This window comes from Procambarus clarkii, chromosome 1, assembly GCF_040958095.1.
Source record: "Procambarus clarkii isolate CNS0578487 chromosome 1, FALCON_Pclarkii_2.0, whole genome shotgun sequence".
Lineage (NCBI taxonomy): Eukaryota > Metazoa > Arthropoda > Malacostraca > Decapoda > Cambaridae > Procambarus > Procambarus clarkii.
The window spans coordinates 35,231,391-35,253,935 of record NC_091150.1 but is presented as its reverse complement, the minus strand read 5'-3'; the positions used below and the strand labels follow the sequence as shown (position 1 = coordinate 35,253,935).

Below are 22,545 nucleotides of genomic sequence, written 5' to 3'. Positions count from 1 at the left end.
CTGATTCGGGGATCTCTCCTGCTCTGAAAGGGGAAGTGAGTTACCGAACAATGCTCAAGACAGGACAGCACCAGTGATTTACATGGTATTATTGCTGTGGAGTGTCTGGATTTATACGTTCTCATTATCCATCCTATAATTTTCCTGGCCGCCACTATATTTGCTCGGTTGTGTTCACTAAATGTCAGGTTGTCAGACATCATAATTCCCAGATCTTTATCATGTTGCCTTCCTTCTATGAGTAGCTTCTTTGCATTGCTTCATCTTTACTTCCTTTGCGAGTCCTGCTGGTGAAAATTTGCGTGTCTTTAGAGACATCCCATAGTAAAGGCTTCTACCCCTTCTATTGTTTTGAAATGCCTTTTCCTTGAACATTTTTCTTCACACACATTCTTAGACCTCACAGATGGGTCTAAGATTGCTGACGGTGTTGGTTAATTTGTTGTCTTTCCAGACCAAATGTGTATATGCCACTTGCCTCCAGAGGCTAGCATAATCATGGCTTAACTGTATGGTATCTTGTTTGCCCTTCATTGATTGCATTTCTGTCATCAGCAATGCTTTGTCATTGTGGTTGACTAGCGTAGTGCTCTCATAGCTTTAGTCATTTAATCCTATACATCTTGTGGTTGAAATTCAATATTGGCTGTTTCTAATCTCTAGCTAAATTAAATGGGTTGAGATTTGCTGGGTTCCCAGCCATATCGTATTTCCTTAAATGAGGGTGTTACATTGCCACCAAGGAGGCTATCTGATACCTCCTTGATGGGGTTCTGGGAGTTATTTTACTCCCCAAGCCCGGCCCGAGGCCAGGCATGGCTTGAGAACTTGTTCCAACAGCTGTTGCTTGGAGCGGCCCGCAGGTTCACATATCCACCACAGCCCGGTTGATCTGGCACATCTTGAAGAAAACGATCTTGGTTTTCTCTTGGATATCCACGGTTGTTCCGGTAATATTTCTTATAATAGCTGGGAGGATGTTGAACTAATGTGGACCTTTGATATTTATACAGTGTTCTCTGATTGTGCCTATGGCACCTCTGCTCTTCACTGGCTCTATTTTGCATTTTCTTCCAGATCATTCGCTCCAGTACGTTGTTATTTTACTGTGTAAATTTGGGATCTGGCTCCAGTATTTTCCACGTGTGTATTATTTATCTCTCGTCTCCTTTCTAGTGAGTACATTTGGAGAGCCTTGAGACGATCCCAATAATTTAGGTGCTTTTTCACATCTTTGTATGCTGCATATGTTCCTGTACTCCCTCTATTTCAGCAATCTCTCCTGCTCTGAAGGGGAAAGTGAATACTGAGCAGTACTTAAGATGAGACAGTACAAGTGATTTAAATAGTAAAGCCATTGTGATGGGATCCATAGATTTAAATTTAAATCCAGGGATTTAATCCCTGGATCCCTGAATGTTCTCGTAATCCATTCTCACATTTTTCTGGCTGATGCAATATTTGCTTGGTTGCACTCCCTAAATGTTAGGTCATCAGACAAATCCTTTACATGCTGCTTTCCTACTATGGGCAGATTTGATTGTGTTTTGTACCCCTGTATGTACAAGTTCCTCATCTTTACCGTACCTGAGAACCTTGAATTAAACACTGTTAAACATCTTTTTTTTTTTTTTTTTTTTTTTTTTTTTTTTCTGCTGCCCTCTACATAGCCTTCCCGGTTTGGTGCCTTCTTTTGATAATTACTTACTTACTTACTTACTTTTCTGCTGCCCAGTCGAAGACTTTAATAATATCTGCTTGTAGTTTTTCAATGTCTTCAGCAGAGGTAATTTTCATGCTGATTTTTGTCATCTGCAAAGGATGATATAAAGCTGTGACTTGTATTTTTTGTCTGTATCTGATATAAGAATAAAGAAAAGCTGTTGTGCCAGGACTACCCAGAGATACAGAGCTTTTAATTGCACTTGAACTATTTGATATGGTTGACTTACTCTTTGTGTTCTGTTCAACAGAAAACCAAGTATCCACCATGCTACTTTACCAGTTATTCCCATCGACCTCATTTTGTGTGCTATCATTTCCTCGTCACATTTATCGAATGCCTTCACGAAGTCTGTGTATGCCACATCTGCATTATGTTTTTCCTCTAATGCCTCAGCGACTTCGTCATAGTCGTCAAGTAGCTGTGAGAGGCATGATTTTCTCTCTAAATCCATGTTGGCCTGGGTTGGAGAGGTCATTGGTCTACCTGAAACAGGTGACCTGATCACTCTTTTGAATACTTCTATTATGTGGGACGTTAGTGCAATTGGTTTCGTGCAACAAATAACAAATAGGTATCAATATACCAAATAGGCACTTTACGTATTTCCTGAAAAGGCATTCCATGTTTTGATTTCTAGTCATTCATTCCTCAATCTGTTCCCATTGGCAGGATCATTCATCTTCTTTTACTGGTAAACAAACTATATGCTCTTAAGGGTAGCCTATCCTCTTAGCCTTCCTCCCATCACCATAACTGGCATTGGGAAATGGCTCTGGTATTGGCTATGCATATTTAACTAATGTGCACTTAATGGAGCGCCACCCTGCTTCTCCTTGTCTGAATTGCATTGTCCGTCTTATGGTCGTACATCTCCTTGTTGAATGTCCTGGTTTTCAGAACGTTTGTGCATTTTGCTGCCCGACTGTCCCTCTTGGTTGCTTGTCCCTCGGTAGAATCCTTGGTGACTCCAGTATCTGTACCTTTGATATCACTTGCCTCATGCACTTCTGTTCTTGTATTAACATCTTTAGTGAGATTTACCACCTTTTGAATCAAGTTCGACTTTGGTGGTGCTACATAGTCTCCCCGGCTTGGTGCCTGCTTTTGATAATTACTTGATATTTACCAGGAAAGGAAGAGATATTTGACATTCAATACCTTCATTGGGCAAGAGCAACCATGTACCTTTGGAAACTAAATGTGCAGTGCATTTTAATTTAAAAAAGATTGGAGAAAAGTAAACAGTGGAAAAGTTGGATTTCAAGAAAGGACACTGGGGAACTTAGCAAGTTCTTTAATAAATTTTATTGGAAAGAGTTATTGTTAGGAAAGAAAGTAAATGAGATGCATGACAAATTTTGTAAGGTATATGATGAAGGTACAAGGAAATTTATACCAGTATAGTGCTGGATAACTTGAAAGCAGGATTGGTTCAACATGAATTGAGAGGGCTCAAGGACAAAGAAACAAAAAATGGTATCAGTGTATCAGACCAAACCCACAAACTCAAAACTCGTGTAAACCCTCAAACTTACCAAACACACACAAGTAGAAATCAGCTACAAAATGGTGAGAAGAAAGGCAGCAAAAAATTTTGATTAAATTTTGAATAAATTCACTGGACAAATGTAAAGCAGAAGCCTATTCTATAAATTAAAAGTAAATTGCAGGTAAAGGATAAAATTTTGAGGTTGAAAATGGGGAATAGATTCACAGAGAATGAAAATGAAATTTGTGAAACCAGTAAATAAACAATTCCAAAGTGTGCGTGTGCAAAAATGAAGTTTTCAGAGAACCAGACACAATACGAATTTCAGAGAACAAGAGTACATAGAGGTGTCTCGAGATGAAGTGGAAAAAAATACACAAAGGATCTAAGTAGGCATAAAGCAATTAGCCCAGATAGTTTCACTTTGGGTCCTGAGAGAATGAATTCTTGGCATCTGTTTGTACATGAATTTTAGCAGGTACAGTATATGGAAAAAGGGAAATGTAGTTCCAATCTACAAAAATGGTAGTAGTGAGGACCCTCTCTGTTAGACCTGCTTCACTGGCTGGCATGGTAGTCAAAACACTAGAAAAATAACTAAATCCACACGAGTAGAACACATGGAGAAACCTGTATAATAATAATGAACAGACGGTATGGATTTCAAGCAGGAAGATTGTGTAACAAATCTGCTTTGTTTCTGTGGTAGAGCCACAGATTTTACAGGAAAGAGATAGTTGGGTTGACTGCATTTATCTGGATCTAAAAAATACATTTTACAGAGAGTCCCACATAAGAGGTTGTTCAGGAAACGAACTCACTCGAGGAGTGACAGGAAGACTTGTTACATGGCTGAAAAAATTTCTAACAGATTGAAAATGAGTGGTAACCACACATCGTAACAGATTGAAGAAATGTTACTAGTGGAGTACCACAGGGTTAAGTTCTTGCACCAGTTATGTTCATCGTCTATATGAACAATCTTAACAGAAGGCATACAGAATTTTATGAACATGCTTGCTGCTGATGCTAAGCTACTAAGGAAATAAGAAACTTAAGAGGATTTTCATGCCCTTCTAGATGACCTGGACAAAATAAGTGTATGGAGCAACACTTGGCAGATGGAATTTAATGTGAGATGACCACAAGCATAGCTCTTATCCTGTAACTCCACTTAGGTAGGTAATTACAGTTGCCAACTTAGTAATTTTTACATACTCAAGCATATATAAGTGACTAGATATACACACACTTAGGTAGGTAATTACAGTTGCCAACTTAGTAATTTTTACATACTCAAACATATAAAAGTGACTAGATATACACATCTAGAATAATTTTGGTATCAAAGCATAAAGGTAGAGGATTCGGACCCAATAATTTCTGAGAACTGTAGTTCGTCTATTTTAATTTAAAGCTGTTGCCCTTGTGAGGGTCAGAATTTCAGAGGCTTTTTTCTTTTTTAATACTTCTAAGTTCAAAGGAGTTTTACTTTTTTCCACTTAGGCTCTTGGAGCAAAGGTAAGGTAATATAATGGTATAAATGTTGTTGATAAAAAGATGTGAATGAAAGTTGGGGAAAACAACGTATCTGGAATTAGGAGAGAAAATGACCTTGGCGAATTATTAACGTACGTGTGAAATTGACTTGTGAATACCTTACTGTAATCATTCATATTGTGTGCCAGAAGAATGCATTCAGTTTTTTCATAGTAGATAGCAAAGTAAATGTATGTGGCCAGAGCGACATGGAGAGTTGCTGCTCTCGCTGGGCATTATATTCATATAGTGCATGTGTGCCTTGCATTGTATGCAAGACAGTCATTTTTGGAGGCTAGTTGTCTTTTATGTCCATCACTTGGAGGTGCAAATTATTGCAAGAAGGTAAGACAATTTCCATTTTAAGATATGACTAACTCACTAGTGTCATTTTTATCTGGCTCTGAGAACAGTTGAGTTTTAATTAGTGTTTTGAGTTCAAAATTCAAAGTGGTGTGATGAGGTGATTTGGATTTCTTAAATGGCACTTGACTGTTGCACTTAATGCATTATGAGGGTGAATGGGATTGAGGCTATAAATGAATTGCGATAAAAGTTGTGAAGCTATAAGCTGCATATTAACAAGGAGGATTAGGATGCACCCCCGAATGTAAGACCAGTATTCCTTATTAGGGCAGACAAGGCTTCTGTAAAGGGTGAGTTGTAACCTAAAGGAGAAGTATACAGACAGTCTTCAGTCAACTATGGATACTTTACCGTGACGTTGGGGGTGTATATTGTCCCAGTAATGTCGTTTGACCACAGATGCTGCCGTGTTTCCCAACATTCATATTGTAATTTCAGTGACTGTTATTTGGCTCTTTACTTTTGGTTCTTTAATGGTACCCTTTTTGTATTATCTTGTTTCCCTCCTCATTTCATTCTTGTGTATTGTTACTGAAAAGACCCATAACCTTAACATTCTATTTATGTTAGCAAATGTCTGTTACTTAAATTCCACAATGATTAGATCAGCAGATAAACTTGATGAGATGTGTCAAGTGCTCTTGAAAGACAGTACATTTAGATGGTACAGGTTTTGTTGAATTACTGTCATACCCCTAAGAACTTTGTTCAACTCCCAGGAGCAGCACAGAGTGAAGAAATGTAGGCGCAAGATTTTTCAAGTGAATCGGTTCTCTGAAAGATATTTTAACAAATGTTGATTAAAATATTATTGAGACTGCTCAATATACAGACAGCTTTACTTTATTGTCAACTCCCACCCCTCCACCCTTCCTTCTCCAATTCATCTAATTTCTTTCTCCACTTTTTTTTTTAAATCTTCTCTCTAGTCTCTTCCATCTCTCTTCTCTCTAGTCTCTTCCATCTCTCTCCCCTCTAGTCTCTTCCATCTCTCTCCCCTCTAGTCTCTTCCATCTCTCTCCCCTCTAGTCTCTTCCATCTCTCTCCCCTCTAGTCTCTTCCATCTCTCTCCCCTCTAGTCTCTTCCATCTCTCTCCCCTCTAGTCTCTTCCATCTCTCTTCCATCTCTCTCCCCTCTAGTCTCTTCCATCTCTCTCCCCTCTAGTCTCTTCCATCTCTCTCCCCTCTAGTCTCTTCCATCTCTCTCCCCTCTAGTCTCTTCCATCTCTCTCCCCTCTAGTCTCTTCCATCTCTCTCCCCTCTAGTCTCTTCCATCTCTCTCCCCTCTAGTCTCTTCCATCTCTCTCCCCTCTAGTCTCTTCCATCTCTCTCCTCTCTAGTCCCCCTATTACCTAGCAGTAAAATAGGTACCTGTACCTGGGTGTTAGCTGTCATGGGCTGCTTCGTGGGGGGTGGAGGCCTGGTCGAGGACCAGGTCGCGGGGACTATAAAGCCCCGAAATCATCTCAAGATCTCTCTCTCTCTCCCCTTCCTCTCCCCCCCCCTCCTCCCTCTCCCCTCCTCCCTCCCTCCCCCTTTCCTCTCCCCCCCCTCCCTCCCTCTCCCCCCTTTCCTCTCCCACCCCCCCCTTCCCTCCCTCTCCCCCTTTCCTCTCCCCCCCTTCCCTCTCCTTCCCCCCCTTCCCCTCCCTCCCTCTCCCCCTTTCCTCTCCCACCTTCCCTCTCCTTCCCCCCCTCCCTCTTCCCCCTCCCTCACCCCCTCCCTCACCCCCTCCCTCACCCCCTCCCTCACCCCCTCCCTCACCCCCTCCCTCACCCCCTCCCTCACCCCCTCCCTCACCCCCTCCCTCACCTTCTCCCTCACCCCCTCCCTCACCTTCTCCCTCACCCCCTCCCTCACCTTCTCCCTCACCTTCTCCCTCACCCCCTCCCTCACCCCCTCCCTCACCCCCTCCCTCACTCCCTCCCTCACTCCCTCACCCCCTCCCTCACCCCCTCCCTCACCCCCTCACCCCCTCCCTCACCCCCTCCCTCACCCCCCTCTCCCCGCTCTCTCCCCCCCTCTCCCCGCTCTCTCCCCCTATCTCCCCCCTCTCTCCCCCCTCGCCCCGCTCTCTCCCCCCTCGCCCCGCTCTCTCCCCCTCGCCCCGCTCTCTCCCCCCTCGCCCCGCTCTCTCCCCCCTCGCCCCGCTCTCTCCCCCCTCGCCCCGCTCTCTCCCCCCCTCCCCCCGCTCTCTCCCCCCTCCCCCTCTCTCTTCCCCCTCCCCCTCTCTCTTCCCCCTCCCCTCTCTCTTCCCCCTCCCCCCTTTCTCCCCCCTCTCTCCACCCCTCTCCCTCCCCCTCTCTTTCTCTCCCCCTCTTTTTCTCTCTATTTCTCTCTCTTTTTCTTTTTTTCTCTCTTTGTGGGCTTGTCAATTATCTTTACCGTCACTCATTTCTCCTTTCTTTTCCCAATACCCACATTCTCTCTCTCTCTCTCTGCTTTAGTATTGGAGAACTAAAACCTATTGTATGAACTGGGAAGAGGAGTAAAGGTGAAATATAACATTTCAGCAAGGTAAGGTGTTTTACGAGGAAAACGTATTAGTGTTATATATACTGTTACCAGAAATGATCGTGGCAGTGTTTAAGAATTTAGTAAGAGGAACATTTTGTTTTCTTTGTCAGTGTTTATGTTATGAATTGTACTTTGCATTTATTTGTCATTTCCTTTCTTCATTTTAAAATTCTACCCAAGATTTTTCAATCCTGTTTACATGAGCATTCCAATTTATTCTATATTACTAGAACTCGCAGGACATGAGCAGTTAATTGTCATGCCCCACTAGCAGAATCAGAATTGGAGTAGGTGTTCTTTGTAAGTGGATAAGTTAAATTCGAGTTATAAACTGCATCCAAAATATAGACAAATAAACCTACCATTTCATAAGCAGTCGTATGTTTAATAAGCCACTAACCCCTTACTAAATTCAACATTTTTTATTTTTTGTTTTACTGCCTTTATGCCATGGAAAAGAGAGGCTCCATTTTCTTACAAGATGGACCCATTCTATCATCAGACACATTAGTCCTTTTTAACCCATTTTTAGTCAACCACCTTGCCTCAACTGCAGATTATTATTCACCATTTCCAAATCAGAGAAGCCTCTTCATTTAAGAGACCAGTGCTTTGTTTTGATAAATCATAAATCTTGAACAAGCTTTCTTAGATCTGTGGGTAACAAGCTTTCTTAGATCTGTGGGTCATAAATCAAGGAGGCTACGTGGCCTGCTACAGGAAGCTGTAATTGGTGCATGCCACATGTCTTTTGCAATTTTATAACTATCAGATGACCTTTTCTTTGCTACTGTTAGTATAGTTGGTCATGATGAGGTGTTAAGTGGGAGGTCAGATGCCATTTTAAGAAAATTTCCAAGTTCTAGGATGACCTTCAGGCCAGATAGCAGAAGGAAGAATGCTTATTTGGAGTAACAGCCCGGACAAGATTCTCCAGGTTAGTTCCTGATTGTTGCTGAAGAGTAGGGAATTAAATTTGTAAATTACATGGGTTTAGGTGAATGAAAGATGACAAGAGAGAGTTCTGAATAATTGTGGGATGATTCAATTCAGGTTGGTGCAATATATAGATTAAATGTCATGGATTGCAATGTTTTAACTTTGTTGGTGGCTTAGGCTCAGAATTTTTTTATACCTTCAACATTAAATTTTTCTGTGTATAGGAAATAACATTAATTTAATAATTGATGTAAGTCATGGAAATTCATTTAATATAAAAATCTGAATTATTAGATCATCCTCTCAATTTTGTATCACCATGATTCCTTAATGTTCCTACAATACAATGAAGTAAAAGGTAATTAGGGTATGTGTATATCTGTTATTACAATGTAGTTTTGGTTGAACGAGACCTACATTTGGAGTGTAATTATCATCCACATATTTTTTGCATAATTACATTTCATCAGTTGGTAAGTAATGTTTGGATTTATTGTGTGATAATATTAGGGTCTTGAATGTTGTACTGTACTTTAATGGAAATCCATAGAGTTGTAATTTGGATGTTTTACTTGTGGTAGACAATGTCATATATTATTTGTATATTAGGTATACAATATCATCATACACTTAACCTAGCACACATGCAGTTAGTTATTACAAAGTTAGGCATTGATTGATTTTTCTGTTATCACATTATATTTTGTGCTGAATGACATTTTATCATAAAGTTATAGTTTGTGTATAACTTTTGACAAATTAGTTTGCTAGGGTAAAGCAGGCGACATTTTGAATCTCGGTGAAGTCTGATAATTTGGCAAAGATAGTTTGCACAAAAGTTTTGGTCTGTTGCTCATCTCAGATAAAGTCACTATCAGAGATAAAACAAAAGATCAGCATTTTTCTTTTTTTCCAAAATTGGAAACAGGGTTTTTAAACTAATTATGTGGCAAGTGTCACTACCACATGTGGCTCTAGACAGGCTGTTGTCCTCTGAATCATGCAGCTTCATAGTCATCATTTGATGGTTTCTGGGGTTAGGTTGATGGAATATCAATGGGGAAAATTTCTTAGCTAAATCATTTATCTAAATAATGGCCAGGAAACATCAATGAAAATGTAACGGAAGCCTTTTAAATTATGATTGTTCAAATAGGCTTTGAGATTTCAGGATATGAATGAATATTGAAATAAATTAATTTGTAATGGATATGCCTTTGATAGCAATTATTTAATTATGAGTTATTTGCAGGATTTTTTACATATACTTAGTGAAAACTAGTATAAACAATTTTTTTTATAATTAGTGAAACTGAATTTGAATGTTACAGATTGGAGAGAAATTCACTTACGGAATTTAATTCATGGAAACTGAGCCTTCTTTCATTATAGCTTCTTTTTTTTCAGGCTTTTCAAACTTCACTTCTCCAGAAGCACCCAATTTCCTATTCTTTTCCTTCTCTCTCTCTCTGTTTCCTTGGCTTTGCTGTACTCTATAGTTGAAATATTCAGCATTTTGTTTATAAGTTTGTTCTAAGTGCCGCCAACTGACACCTGCTTCATCTGTATGATAGCAATAACACCATGAATTCTCAGGCAGAAGTTTAAAGCATTGCTGTTAGATAGTTTACAAGGTAACTTACAGATATATGGAAAGACTTCATGTCATCCAGATATGGTGGTGGCAGGAACTGGCACACTAAAACGTGAGACTAAAGTTTGTTGCCATTATGAGAGAATACAGAAGAAATATGATAAGGGTTAATACCTAATTTACAGCTTTATATTCATTGAAGCAATTTACCCGATATTGAGATGAAATTATGATATTGCAGGACTTTGTATTTGAAAAATCAGTAATATCTGTCTGAGCAATTTACGTTTAAAAATATTTTCCCATGCCTAATGCAAGTTTTGCCATTGTTGTTTATTCAGAAAAAACTATTTATATTTGAGAATTCAGCTAGAAATATTTTTTCTTTTTAAAAACTTCACAGTGGTCTCTCGATCCATATTTTGAATATAAAGGAGTATAATTTTGATAATTGTTGTAAAGTGTTTCGTTACTTGCAATTTACATTCAGTTCCTCCACTCTTGCATTGTACATTATTTATTTTTTTCTTTTAACATATCCTTTTGTAACAAAACTGCTTATTGGATGTATTATTCTCTTAAATAATCATATTCATTCATCAATTAATTTCAGACATGTGATATGGCGTGTTCCACAGCTTAGGGGTTAATTTTGAGTCGTGTGTTAATGTGTTACTGTTGTCAACGTATGAGTTGAAAGGCAGTGAAGAAGTCGGCAGTGTGAGGCATGGTAATGGACTACATTCGGCATGGGAGATGGTAAAGAACTCCACTTTCAGTGTGTGAGATGGCAATGGACTACATAATGGGAGATGGTAAAGAACTCAACTTACAGAGTGACGTGGTAGAGGACTTCATGTATTGCAAAAGATGGCAAAGAACTCTTTCAGAATGTGAAATGAAAAGGACTACGTAGTGAGTGGTGGCAAAGGATGCTTCTTACAGAATGGGAGATGGTAAAGGTCTCAAGATGCTGTCTGATTTCTTAATCTTTCTCTCTTGTAGTTCTTCCCATCTTTCCTTTTTCTTTGCACTCTTCCATATTATTTGCTTGACTGTCTCTTCTTTTCCAATGCAAGATTCTCCTTACACATCTTTTCTTTTTGTGTACATCTGTTTAACACAGTGTCTTGTGCTGCTGTTCATGGTATTTAGCTTCATCTTCAATTCACTTTGTTACCTATATACATATGTATTTCCTCCTCTTTGCCACTGTCTTCTCCTCTTTGTCACTGTCTTCTCCTCATCTTGCCACATTCTTCTCTTTGCCAGTTTTCTCCCCTTTGCAGCCCCCCTCTCCTCCTATTTGCTGCCCCCTTCTCCTCCCCTTTGTGGCCCCCCTTTCCTCCCCTTTGCAGCACCCTCTCCTCCCCTTTGCAGCCCTCCCCTCTCCTCCCCTTTGCAGCCCTTCCCTCTCCTTTGCAGCCCTTCCCTCTCCTTTGCAGCCCTTCCCTCTCCTTTGCAGCCCTCCCCTCTCCTCTCCTTTGCAGCCCTCCCCTCTCCTCCCCTTTGCAGCCCTCCCCTCTCCTCCCCTTTGCAGCCCTCCCCTCTCCTCCCCTTTGCAGCCCTCCCCTCTCCTCCCCTTTGCAGCTCTCCCCTCTCCTCCCCTTTGCAGCTCTCCCCTCTCCTCCCCTTTGCAGCTCTTCACTCTCCTCCCCTTTGCAGCTCTCCCCTCTCCTCCCCTTTGCAGCTCTCCCCTCTCCTCCCCTTTGCAGCCCTCCCCTCTCCTCCCCTTTGCAGCCCTCCCCTCCCTATTGTGGCCCTCCCTCTCCTCCCCATTGTGGCCCTCCCTCTCCTCCCCATTGTCAGGGTCGTCGTCTTTCTGTCAGGGTCATCTTTTTCTCTGTCAGGAGTTGTCTCTTCACTGTCAGGGGTTGTCTCTTCACTGTCAGGAGTTGTCTCTTCACTGTCAGGAGTTGTCTCTTCACTGTCAGGGGTTTTCTCTTCACTGTCAGGGGTCGTCTCTTCACTGTCAGGGGTCGTCTCTTCACTGTCAGGAGTCGTCTCTTCACTGTCAGGGGTCGTCTCTTCACTGTCAGGGGTCGTCTCTTCACTGTCAGGGGTCGTCTCTTCACTGTCAGGGGTCGTCTCTTCACTGTCAGGGGTCGTCTCTTCACTGTCAGGGGTCGTCTCTTCACTGTCAGGGGTCGTCTCTTCACTGTCAGGGGTCGTCTCTTCACTGTCGGGGGTCGTCTCTTCACTGTCGGGGGTCGTCTCTTCACTGTCGGGGGTCATCTCTTCACTGTCGGGGGTAGTCTCTTCACTGTCGGGGGTCGTCTCTTCACTGTCAGGGGTCGTCTCTTCACTGTCAGGGGTCGTCTCTTCACTGTCAGGGGTCGTCTCTTCACTGTCAGGGTCGTCTCTTCACTGTCAGTCGTGGTCTTCTCTGTCAGGGGTCGTCTTTTCTCTGTCAGGGTCGTCTTCTCTTTGTCAGTCTCTTCCTTTTAGCTATGGCCTTCTCTTTGCCACAGTCTTCTCCCTATAGTCTCCTCCCCAATCTGCTACTTTCAGTCTTACCCCTTCCCATGACTTCTGTCTCCCCTCTTTGGCCCCCTACTTCTCCTGTTTCCCAACACTGGCTTTCCTTCAATGGTACTGTCTCCTTCCCTCATCTTCCTCTCTGGTGCGCTGTCTCTTTCCCTTATGCCCCTCCTTGGTGTGCCCTCTGTCCTCCCCTTCTCTTTCTCACTGGTTCCCAGTCTCCTTTCTCTGCCACTTTCTCCTTTCTTCCTCTGCCAGCCACACTGTGCCTGCCACTTTTTCCTCCTGCTTTTCTATATTATCATCAAGTAGGATTTCATTACATCAGATTTTACTTTAGGTTTTTCCATGTATTAAATAAGCAGTAAGTTTTATGCAAATAGAGTTACTAAGGAAATAAACATGCCCAATTTTCAGCAACTATATGCTCTGCTCGCTTGAAACACTCATTTTTGGCTTGTGAGATCTTTCCATTAGTAAGTTGACCAGGAAAATTCAGTTAAGTGATGGAGAGAATAATTAGTAGCTTCACACAAAAATTAATTTAGGATGCCTGAAATTCATTTGGGAATCTCTTATTATTCATTATTTAAAATATTCTCATAAAATAAGATTAAAATAAATGATAGGATTGTATGAAGATGCTAAGATTTTGCTCTTGGTACTTCATGTATATAATAGAAACCAGAAATAAGGTTGGGCTTGCACTGTGGTGATTGTATGATTGTTAGGAATTGCTAGATAACTTGGTGTTTTCATAAGCAGGCTTGTTAAGGAAAATCATACTGTGCAGTTTATTTTAGTACACAATATTCTTATTGAGTTGGTGAACAAACTAGGTAAGCATAGTGATAACTTGGAGGAGCTGTCGTATGGTAAAGAATAACATGATAAATCATTAGCAGACCTGTACTCTGCCAGTTATAGTGCCAAGATCATAAGAAGGTCATGAGCTGCATCCTCCCCGCCCTCCCCTTCCTTTTATTTTTTCTGACACAAGTGGGTACGGGAACAAATGAGGCTGAGAGCTTTTTCAATTCCATAGCTCATGGTAAGACTTTCCCACAAGTTTCCTTGGAATTATAATCCACCAATTGTTTTTTAGGATTTCATCAGTGACTATCAGGACTAGGCAGATAACCAAGCATAGGACAGACCAATAACCAAATAGTCCAATAAAATGTACTAGAGAAGAAATGTAAATGAGAAAAATATATATAACACAATGAATGAAATAATACATAAAACAGACTGTGAAAATTAACCTAGGCAGTATTTACACAGGAACCATAATATTTTGAAGCAATGCACATAATTATGCAAACACAGGGGTCCACTTCACCCACAAAAGAGCCTGGGGCAAGCTTAACAGGAAGTGACCCATCAAATGACAAGCATCAAGAGAGAGAACCCACCCTGATCCTCACCACACACACAATCACACACCAATACTCCATCAAACCACATCACAAAACTAAACAACCATCCATCACCAAGGTCAAACAAAACACCCAGTGCATCAATGCAATGTAACCACTAAACCATCAATGTTCACAATTTAATGCAAATGATGCGTCAACTTATAATATCCAAACCACACATTAGAAAATGAAGGAACATCATCCTTTTAATCCATCCTTGACCATTATCAAGTTGTGTAATAGAAAGAGTGGAAGAGAGAAAAGATTGTTTGAAAGAAGGTAGAGAATTGAAGTTAAACAGTGAGACGATTAATTGCGGGATCCATATATACAGATGATGAGTGACTGAAGTTATGATATGCAAACCACTCATCATAAAATGTTTGTGTTGGCAATGTTTCTCCTCGTGTCATTCCATCCATTCCATCCTATATGTGTCGCCTGCATCTGGAGACTAGCCTTTTTACGGCTGAACTTTATGCACTTATGTTTGCTCTGTCAACTGCTTTCTTGCCGTAATTCTTCCTTTGTTATAGTTGACTCCCACAGTGCCCTCATGGCTCTGTAGTATCTTAATCCTGTCCATCCTGTGGTCGTCGAAATTCAATATTGGCCGTTTCTTATCTCGAGCAGATTTAAGACAAAACCCTTGTTTTGTTGGGTTCCTAGCCCAACAATTGCCTTAAGTGAGCGTGTGGATGCTGCCGTGGAGGAGGCTATCCGCACTTCTCTCATTTCCTGCAAAGGTGTTCCTTATTTCAACTTCTACGCTGTTGTTCATTTCTCAATCCGCACCCATTGGCAGGATCGCTGGTCTTCTGTTACTGGTTACAAGCTGCATGCTCTTAAGGGTAGTGTGTGCCCATGGCTTTCCTCCTTCCACCATAACTGTCGGTGGGAAACGGCTCTGGCGAGGTTACGTATTGGCCATACCCGTTTAACTCACGGGCACTGAATGGCGCGCTGCCCTGCTCCTTATTGTCTGAATTGCATTGTCCGTCTTATGGTCATGGCATATCCTTGTTGAATGTCCTGACTTCCAAAATGTTTTCACCTAGTTGTGCTTGCAGGGGTTGAGCTCTGCGTTTTTGGCTCGCCTCTCAACTGTCAATCAATCATCCGATTTATTTTTTTCCCCTACACACACCCACCCCTTTCCCCAGGAAGCAGCCCATAACAGGTGTCTTTAACTCCCAGGTACCTATTTACTGCTAGGTGAACATGGGCATCAGGGTGAAAGAAACTGCCCATTTGTTTCCGCCTCCACCAGGGAGGCGGTGGTAGGTGTGATTGTGTGTATTGAAAGAGGAGCGTCAGAGGTAGAACGTTCCTAGATGACAGCCAGCGTGTACGGGGGGATTATGTGAAATTACTGGTCCGGCTTCAGAAGAAGCCTCAGGAAACCCTCGCATGTTCAGCAGAACTCAGGTTGCAATACTTTTGACCATGTCATGGGCTGATTATCTGAGGCATGTGCATTATTATTATTATTACCACATAATATTATAAGAATCTATATTGGGTATTCGATAATTTTTTATATACTTTACCAGTATCTGGAAATAAACAGTCACAAAACTTTTGTGGTGACAAAACAATCTTGCTTAAGGGGACATAACATAGGAAAAGTGGAAGTTGTTAAATTTCAATAAAAAATATTCTGACTACTGTAGTTATATATGAAGAAGGCTGCAACTGGTTCAATTTTCAGCATCGCAGTCTAAATAGAAAGGGAGAAAAAAATACCCGTTCTATTTAAACTGCGATACTGAAACTTGAACCAGTTGGAGTCCTTTTCATATACAAATAGTCAATAAATATTGATTGGAGTAAAAAAAATTTTTAGTGGACTATGTTATGGCCCCATAATCTTGTCAGATAATAAATCTATTGTATCCTCAGTAAAGATTTCCTTTATTAACATGAGAATTCTCATATTACACATTTAGTGTTTGACAGTAGTGGGATCTTTCAGAACTTCAAATAGCTGCCATAAGCCACTTGCTTCTGCTGCCTAATTTACTTTTTTTGTATACTTTGACCATTTATGTTTTTATTATAAGTAAAGTAATATAATACATAGGTTCGTAATGTCACATGGAAAATTGGAGAAACCGGACTCTTATTAATATAAGAATAATGTTAATTTTATAGTTGTATATATTTCTTTGCTGAACCCTACAGTGGTTGCAAGGGTTCATTATCGCAGCTAGTAGCAATCTGGTCTTTGCTAATTATTGAAGGCCTTTCAAACAGGACCAGATTATAGTGTTTCCACATAGGTGAAGGAAGTGTAGGGATTGTAGATCAACCTACACCAAAGCAAGCCACACTTGGTTAAAACATCACCTAAACAATCTTAATGTTCGTGGTGACACTGAACAATCGTTGAAACATGTCAAACGATAGTTGGCCATAGGTAACAATCCTTACCTTATTGCCATGGGTAACAATCCTTACCTTAATGCCATGGGTAACAATCCTTACCTTAATGCCATGGGTAACAATCCTTACCTTAATGCCATGGAGAGCCCTGCTTGTTAAATATTGTAATGGCTTATACTCTCCTTTACTGTCATTAAACTACATTTTCCTGAATATTTTCACTGCCTCTTCCATACTAATGTTCTATTTATGGATGAATTGAATTTTGCCAATGGCATTGTTTTTCTTAATCAACCGTTTGTTCTACCTTCCCCCAAACTAATATTTTGTACAGTGGAGCTTTGTGAGTTATGCTCTGTAACAAGTACTTCATATGTGCCATTGGTTTGTACTCTTGCAGTTGACTCAGTCCTGATATGGCTCCAGAATCTTTAAAGCCTTCCGACTCTGTAGTGATTGAGATCCAGCATTGGCTGTATTTTCATCTTTAGCAGATTTAAGTTCAATTTTGCTTGGTTACCTGTAGTATTGGGGTAGCTTCTAATGACTGTGTGTGAATGATAATGCTACTGCAAAAGAGGCTGCTTGTTTCTGTTCCATCTCCCAAAAATGGATTCCATATTCTGCATTTTACCCTGTCATTCATAATGCAATCTGCATTATGAAGATATTTGGCTGGGTATTAAAAATAACAAACTCCTAACAATTAAGTGTTAACAGGTCTGACGAGGTTACGTATTGACCATGTCTGCTTATTTGATTGCCCGTTAATGGAGTAAAGACCTACACTACTGTTGGAACTGCATCGTCACACAAATGGTTGCATACTTCACATAATGCCCAGACTTTCAAGATTGGAAATCTTGCTTTCCACTTCATTTGTTATACATTCCTCAGTAAAATTGTCCGTGAATCTAATTGCTGAAACTTTTCTTGTTTTTTTTTTGCATTTACAAAAATAAATGTTACAGTGAAAGGGTTAATAATTTTATTGATATTTTGTCTTGAATACTGTACCAATGACCAGGTATTGAATTACATAGACCATATTGTCAAAAAATAGAGGCCTTGCATTTTTTATTTTCAGTATTTTTGTAATTACATTTGAAATTGGATTTTCCTTACTGTAAAGGTTAGAAAAGTTTGAAAAAATATATAAGTCACTATTAATAACTTGTGACTATTATTAATTTTCCTTTGGATATTTTTCATTCTATGCAAATATCTTTTACCATCTGGAGGGTGAAAAGACACGATCATTTAATCTTTCCATTTTTATTGTTCAACATTTTGTCAGCAATGTGACATCTTCAGGAGTACACTGTTGCACTAACACAGCTATACTGAGCTTGCAAGGCAAAATCTAGACATTTATAAGTGTGGGTACACCCCACTCTACGATTCGCCTAACCCCCTTAATCGTAGGGAGCAGCAAAGGGTAGAGTTAGGTGATGGTTGCCTGACTCTGGCTCTAGCTGTCCGCCATTGTAGGTCTTACATTTTCCCTCTGGATCAATAGAGGATCATCAAACAGTTGTGTGCTCGAAGCCCGAATTACACATTATATATATTAGTCTTTATATATATATATATATATATATATATATATATATATAATATATATATATATATATATATATATATATATATATATATATATATATAAAATATATATAATATATGGGTGTATTGTGATATGTAATGAAGGAATTTGTGATATGTGGTTTTCAGAAATGCCTTTTTGTTAGCTACAGGTTGTAATTTTAAGTTAGTGACAAAACATGTATAATGCTAGTGTAAACAATTATTGTATGGTAATTTAAATGTTGTGTCTTGTATTTGTCATTTCAGAGCCCATCGAGGAAGGCCTCGCCACAGATCACGCTCCAGGTCACGGTCTCGTCACCGTAGCCGTTCTCGTTCCTGAGGATCAAGTCGGCAGAGTTCTAGTGCGCTGGTTTGCAGTACTGGTAGGCATCCTTGAAGAATCATTTTGGGTTCCTGAATACCACGTTTGGAAACCCCTAATAAATGTATGAAGATGAAAGACATTTCCATGCTAACGTATATCGAACAGCATAGTACAGTATGGCTGTCGGTCTTCAGATTTTGAGATATTGTCTTGGTTTCATTAATTTTTTACTACAGTACAGCATACTGATTTTTTGAAGTGTTTATGGTTAAATTATCACAGTTTTTATCAATGTAAACTGAATGTGGTCACTACTGGCACAAATTTGTAAATGATACCAGCTTTCCCAGGCTCTCAATGATACAGCTTTATTTTCATTTTTATTGGCATATACAGTTTAGGATAATGAGACTATTTGTCACTCATTTATGATATATCTTGATATATTGTGTTCAGCACAGGCATTACAATGAAGTGTGTTGGTTAGGAGGAGCTAATGCAGCTACATTTGGCACATTCCATATCTTATGCCCTTACATTATATGGCCATATAAAGCAAGAGAGTGTGTGTAGCACATGCATACATATTTTATAGCTTTTCTAAAGCATAGTGGTAATTAGATGAACACAATTGTTTATTGGAAGAATTTTGGCAAATAAATAATTTAACCAATATGGGAAATATCAGGAAAGTATCTTTCTTTTGAAGTAACCTTTTATCTGAAACCTTTTCTCACCAATAAAATCAGAAGCTGGGCAGGTAATTGTTAAAAAATACACATTATTCTAAATAATGTGAATGTTAACATTAAATGTTTTATTATGGCCTGTTTACATCTGAAGATTGGTGGTTGTCATTTAAAACGATTACCTAAATAATTTTTTCAGTGTTTAGCACACGTTGAAAAGTCTAGTAGTGTTTAAATGTTTAATGACTTTATTGTTACACATCCACAATTATGGTGAAAGTTAAATACATTGAGTATTTAAAGGCAGTTTCTTGGTAAATGTCTGCTGCTGGAAGTTGGAGAATATTAAAAAAAACAATGTAGTGCTAGTTTTGTATTAAAAGTGAAATAGTTTGGTGTATTTTGAATTTCCGTTTTTCATTATTTTATATATATATATATATATATATATATATATATATATATATATATATATATATATATATATATATATATATATATATATATATATATATATATTAATATCCCACTGGCTGCTGCTTCATTAACTATTTAGTATACTTTTCTAAAGCCAAAAATGTTTAACAGGAATTAAGTGATATAATGTCTCAACCTAATAATTAGACTAATTTTGTTATCTGTTTTAGATGTTCCTTCCAAAACTGCACCATAATTAAACGTCTCCAAATGTTTCTCAGGTCATTTAAGGCAAAAGGTTCATTAATCCAGTAAGTGACAGCAAATTAGTGGCCATCCTTCCCAAAGTGTTAATGTTAAATTAATTGCTCATATTAAGAAACTAGAGAGAAGCACAGAAATACACATGCACAAAGTGCACACATGCATGCTTACAGACAGACACACACACAGAAAATGTGATTTTATTGGGCATTCACACAATGTACTCATACACGACCACACACGGGGAGATGTGTACACAAACTTCAATAAAATGTTTCAAATTGTGGCTGTTGACCTTTGAAAATGGTACATGTGGAATGATTCAATCATGGAGAAATTATCTATGGAAAGGGAACTTTTTTATTAAAACAAATTAAAACATTCAAAACCCATTCACAGCTGTTTTTAAGAGTTGATTTGCACATTAACTAGTTTAAGGAAAATGAACTAGACAGCTAAATGGTGTTTGAAATGAGATGTGATTTAGATATGTAGATAATGGGGTAAGGATGGCATTATAGATGTGCATATCAGTATCGGTGGCATGTAGACCCAATTCTTGCAATGTATGACCAAGAGTTTACATTATTATTGTGATAAATTTATTTGCAGTAAATCCATGGACTGGGTTTCACATTATAGAGATTTGGGGGTAAGCTGTTGCTAATTAGCAATTCCTTTTGATTTTGTCCTATATAATAAGTCAGATATCCTAAAGATCATGTTTTATATATTGTACTCAAGTACAGTATAAAGCAGAAGGAAGGAGGTTTAACATTACAAATTTAATTTTTAAAAGTGAAAATAAACTTGATACTACAGAAGTTTTAAAGTTTAAATTCATATGGTCTGTTACATGTTGTGTTGTACTGGACCTATGTGATAGGCCATAACATGAAATTATTTTAAATATAGTAATTTAGGTCAGTATATTATGATCTTGTATTTTTCCCCATTATGCCAAAGTTGTTTCTGGAACTACATTTTTCATTTTGGTAAGAACAGTAGTTTGTTAATTTTGTTTTATAAAATTTATTCAAGTACAGTATTTAATTTGATAAGAGCAGTTACCAATAGGTTTTGAGTTTATAGTTTTTTTTTTTTTTTTTTTTTTTTATAATTCCATGAGGCAATTTAGCTGCTTATGAAAAATGCATTTATTGGTAGGAAAAAATTGTGTGCGCAAGATATTTTCTGATTCCTAAAAGTATTCATTTATTAACTGTTGGAAATTATAGTTCAAGAATTTGCAGAGGGAATGGCTAATTCAGGAAACAGATATATGCAGTGGTTTTTAACTACTGAATAGTTGGTCCAACAATAATAGGCTTATTTTTTTGTATTTTAATTGGTTCATTTATTTGTAATTTAGTGAATGATTACAGATGACAAAATTTACTGGTAAAATTTATATAGTTTTGATGAGAGTTGAAATTGAGCAACTATGTATTTTGGTTGTGTATATGGATAATAAATCATGATTTAATTCTTTTGCATTGTTTATGTATGGACCCACATTATTTGTTGAGATAGCACATTTATGCACACCAGAAGATTAAGTGAAAGAAAGTGAAATCCTTGTGGATTTGTTCATTTGATGCATCACGCTATTGTGAATTCTGTGTGTAATGAAGTAAGCTGAAGAGGTAGAACAGCTTTTTGACAGAGCCCGGTTGCATGGGGAAATTGTGTAAAACCCTGGTTTGTCTCGGAGAGACTGCAGGATTCGTGTGATGCAGTTCTTTTTACCATGTCTTGGCACAGTCGATGAAGGTGCGTTTGGGATCCTCTCTGGAGGTAGGTTCGAACCCTCATCATGGCCCTTGTGGATTTGTTCGTAGAGTTACAAGATACGAGCTAGATGGTGTTGGGATTGCGAAAGGGATCTGGGAGTTATGATTAGTAAGAATTTAAAACCGAAAATTCAATGCATAAATGTTCGTAATAAGGCAAATAGGACACTGGGATTTATTAATTGAAACGTTAGACATCAGGTGATGTTCTTAGCTTTATCTTGCTCTGGTTAGGCCCCATTTAGATTATGCCGTTCAGTTTTGGTCGCCATACTATAGAATTTATATAAATTCACTTGAACGTGTCCAGCGTAGGATGACTTAGGTTAATCCCACAAATTAGAACCCTGTCATATGAAGAAAGATTAAGAAGTAAAGATCAATGGTGTCTGGTACTTTTATTAAAAGTATCAACACAGGACAACACGAAACAATGGGTATAAATTGAATAAGTTTAGATTTAGGAAAGATCTGAGTAAATACTGGTTCAGTAACTTGTTGATTTGTGGCCTGTATAAAACTCCTATTATAAGATTTTTAGCTTTTTCGTTTAATTCTAACCAAATAGTTTCTGTGAGTGGCTCAGTTTTGATTCCCTCTTTGAGACTACATTTCAAATTTTCCCTCACATATATGGCTACTCCCCCTCCTCGTCTAGTATATCCGTGAAATAGTTTAAATTCGTTTATTTGATATTCAGCTAATAGTTCTCTGCTTTCTACATTTAGCCAATATTTCGGTAAGTGCAATAATATATACTGTTTCTGTGCAGACAAGAGCATTTAAATCGTTTATTTTGTTTCTTGGACTCTTACTGTTTGTGTAATATATATACCTTGAATGTATTGCTATTTTAAGGCCTTTTTCTTTCCCTGTTCATTTTGCAAGTTTTTTCCCCACAACACATTTTTATTACCTCCTTTCTCCATATTAATTCCAATATCACTATCTACTAACAGTTTAAACCCAAATCAACCCCTCCTACCACAGGTTCCAACGAGTTCACAACAGCA

General features: G+C 38.9%; 1 protein-coding gene across 21 annotated transcripts in view; it reads left to right on the top strand.

Moving 5' to 3' along the window:
* The window catches only part of LOC123766937 (transformer-2 protein homolog beta), a 43,376-nt gene extending 22,146 nt beyond the window's left edge, over positions 1-21,230 (top strand). For 5 of the 21 annotated variants that reach the window (XR_011229601.1, XR_011229621.1, XR_011229610.1 and 2 more), the window contains 3 exons: positions 8,498-8,574; positions 10,784-11,126; positions 18,309-21,230. Coding sequence is in view for 5 of the 21 variants with exons in the window: in XM_069330788.1 (XP_069186889.1) it covers positions 8,435-8,552 (118 nt within the window). In the remaining 16 variants the exon portion in view is untranslated. Of the gene's footprint in view, positions 1-8,434; positions 8,575-10,783; positions 11,127-18,308 lie in introns of those variants that run through there. The other 16 variants (XR_011229603.1, XR_011229599.1, XM_069331140.1 and 13 more) reach the window with 8 other exon arrangements.
* The last annotated feature ends 1,315 nt before the right edge of the window (positions 21,231-22,545 follow it).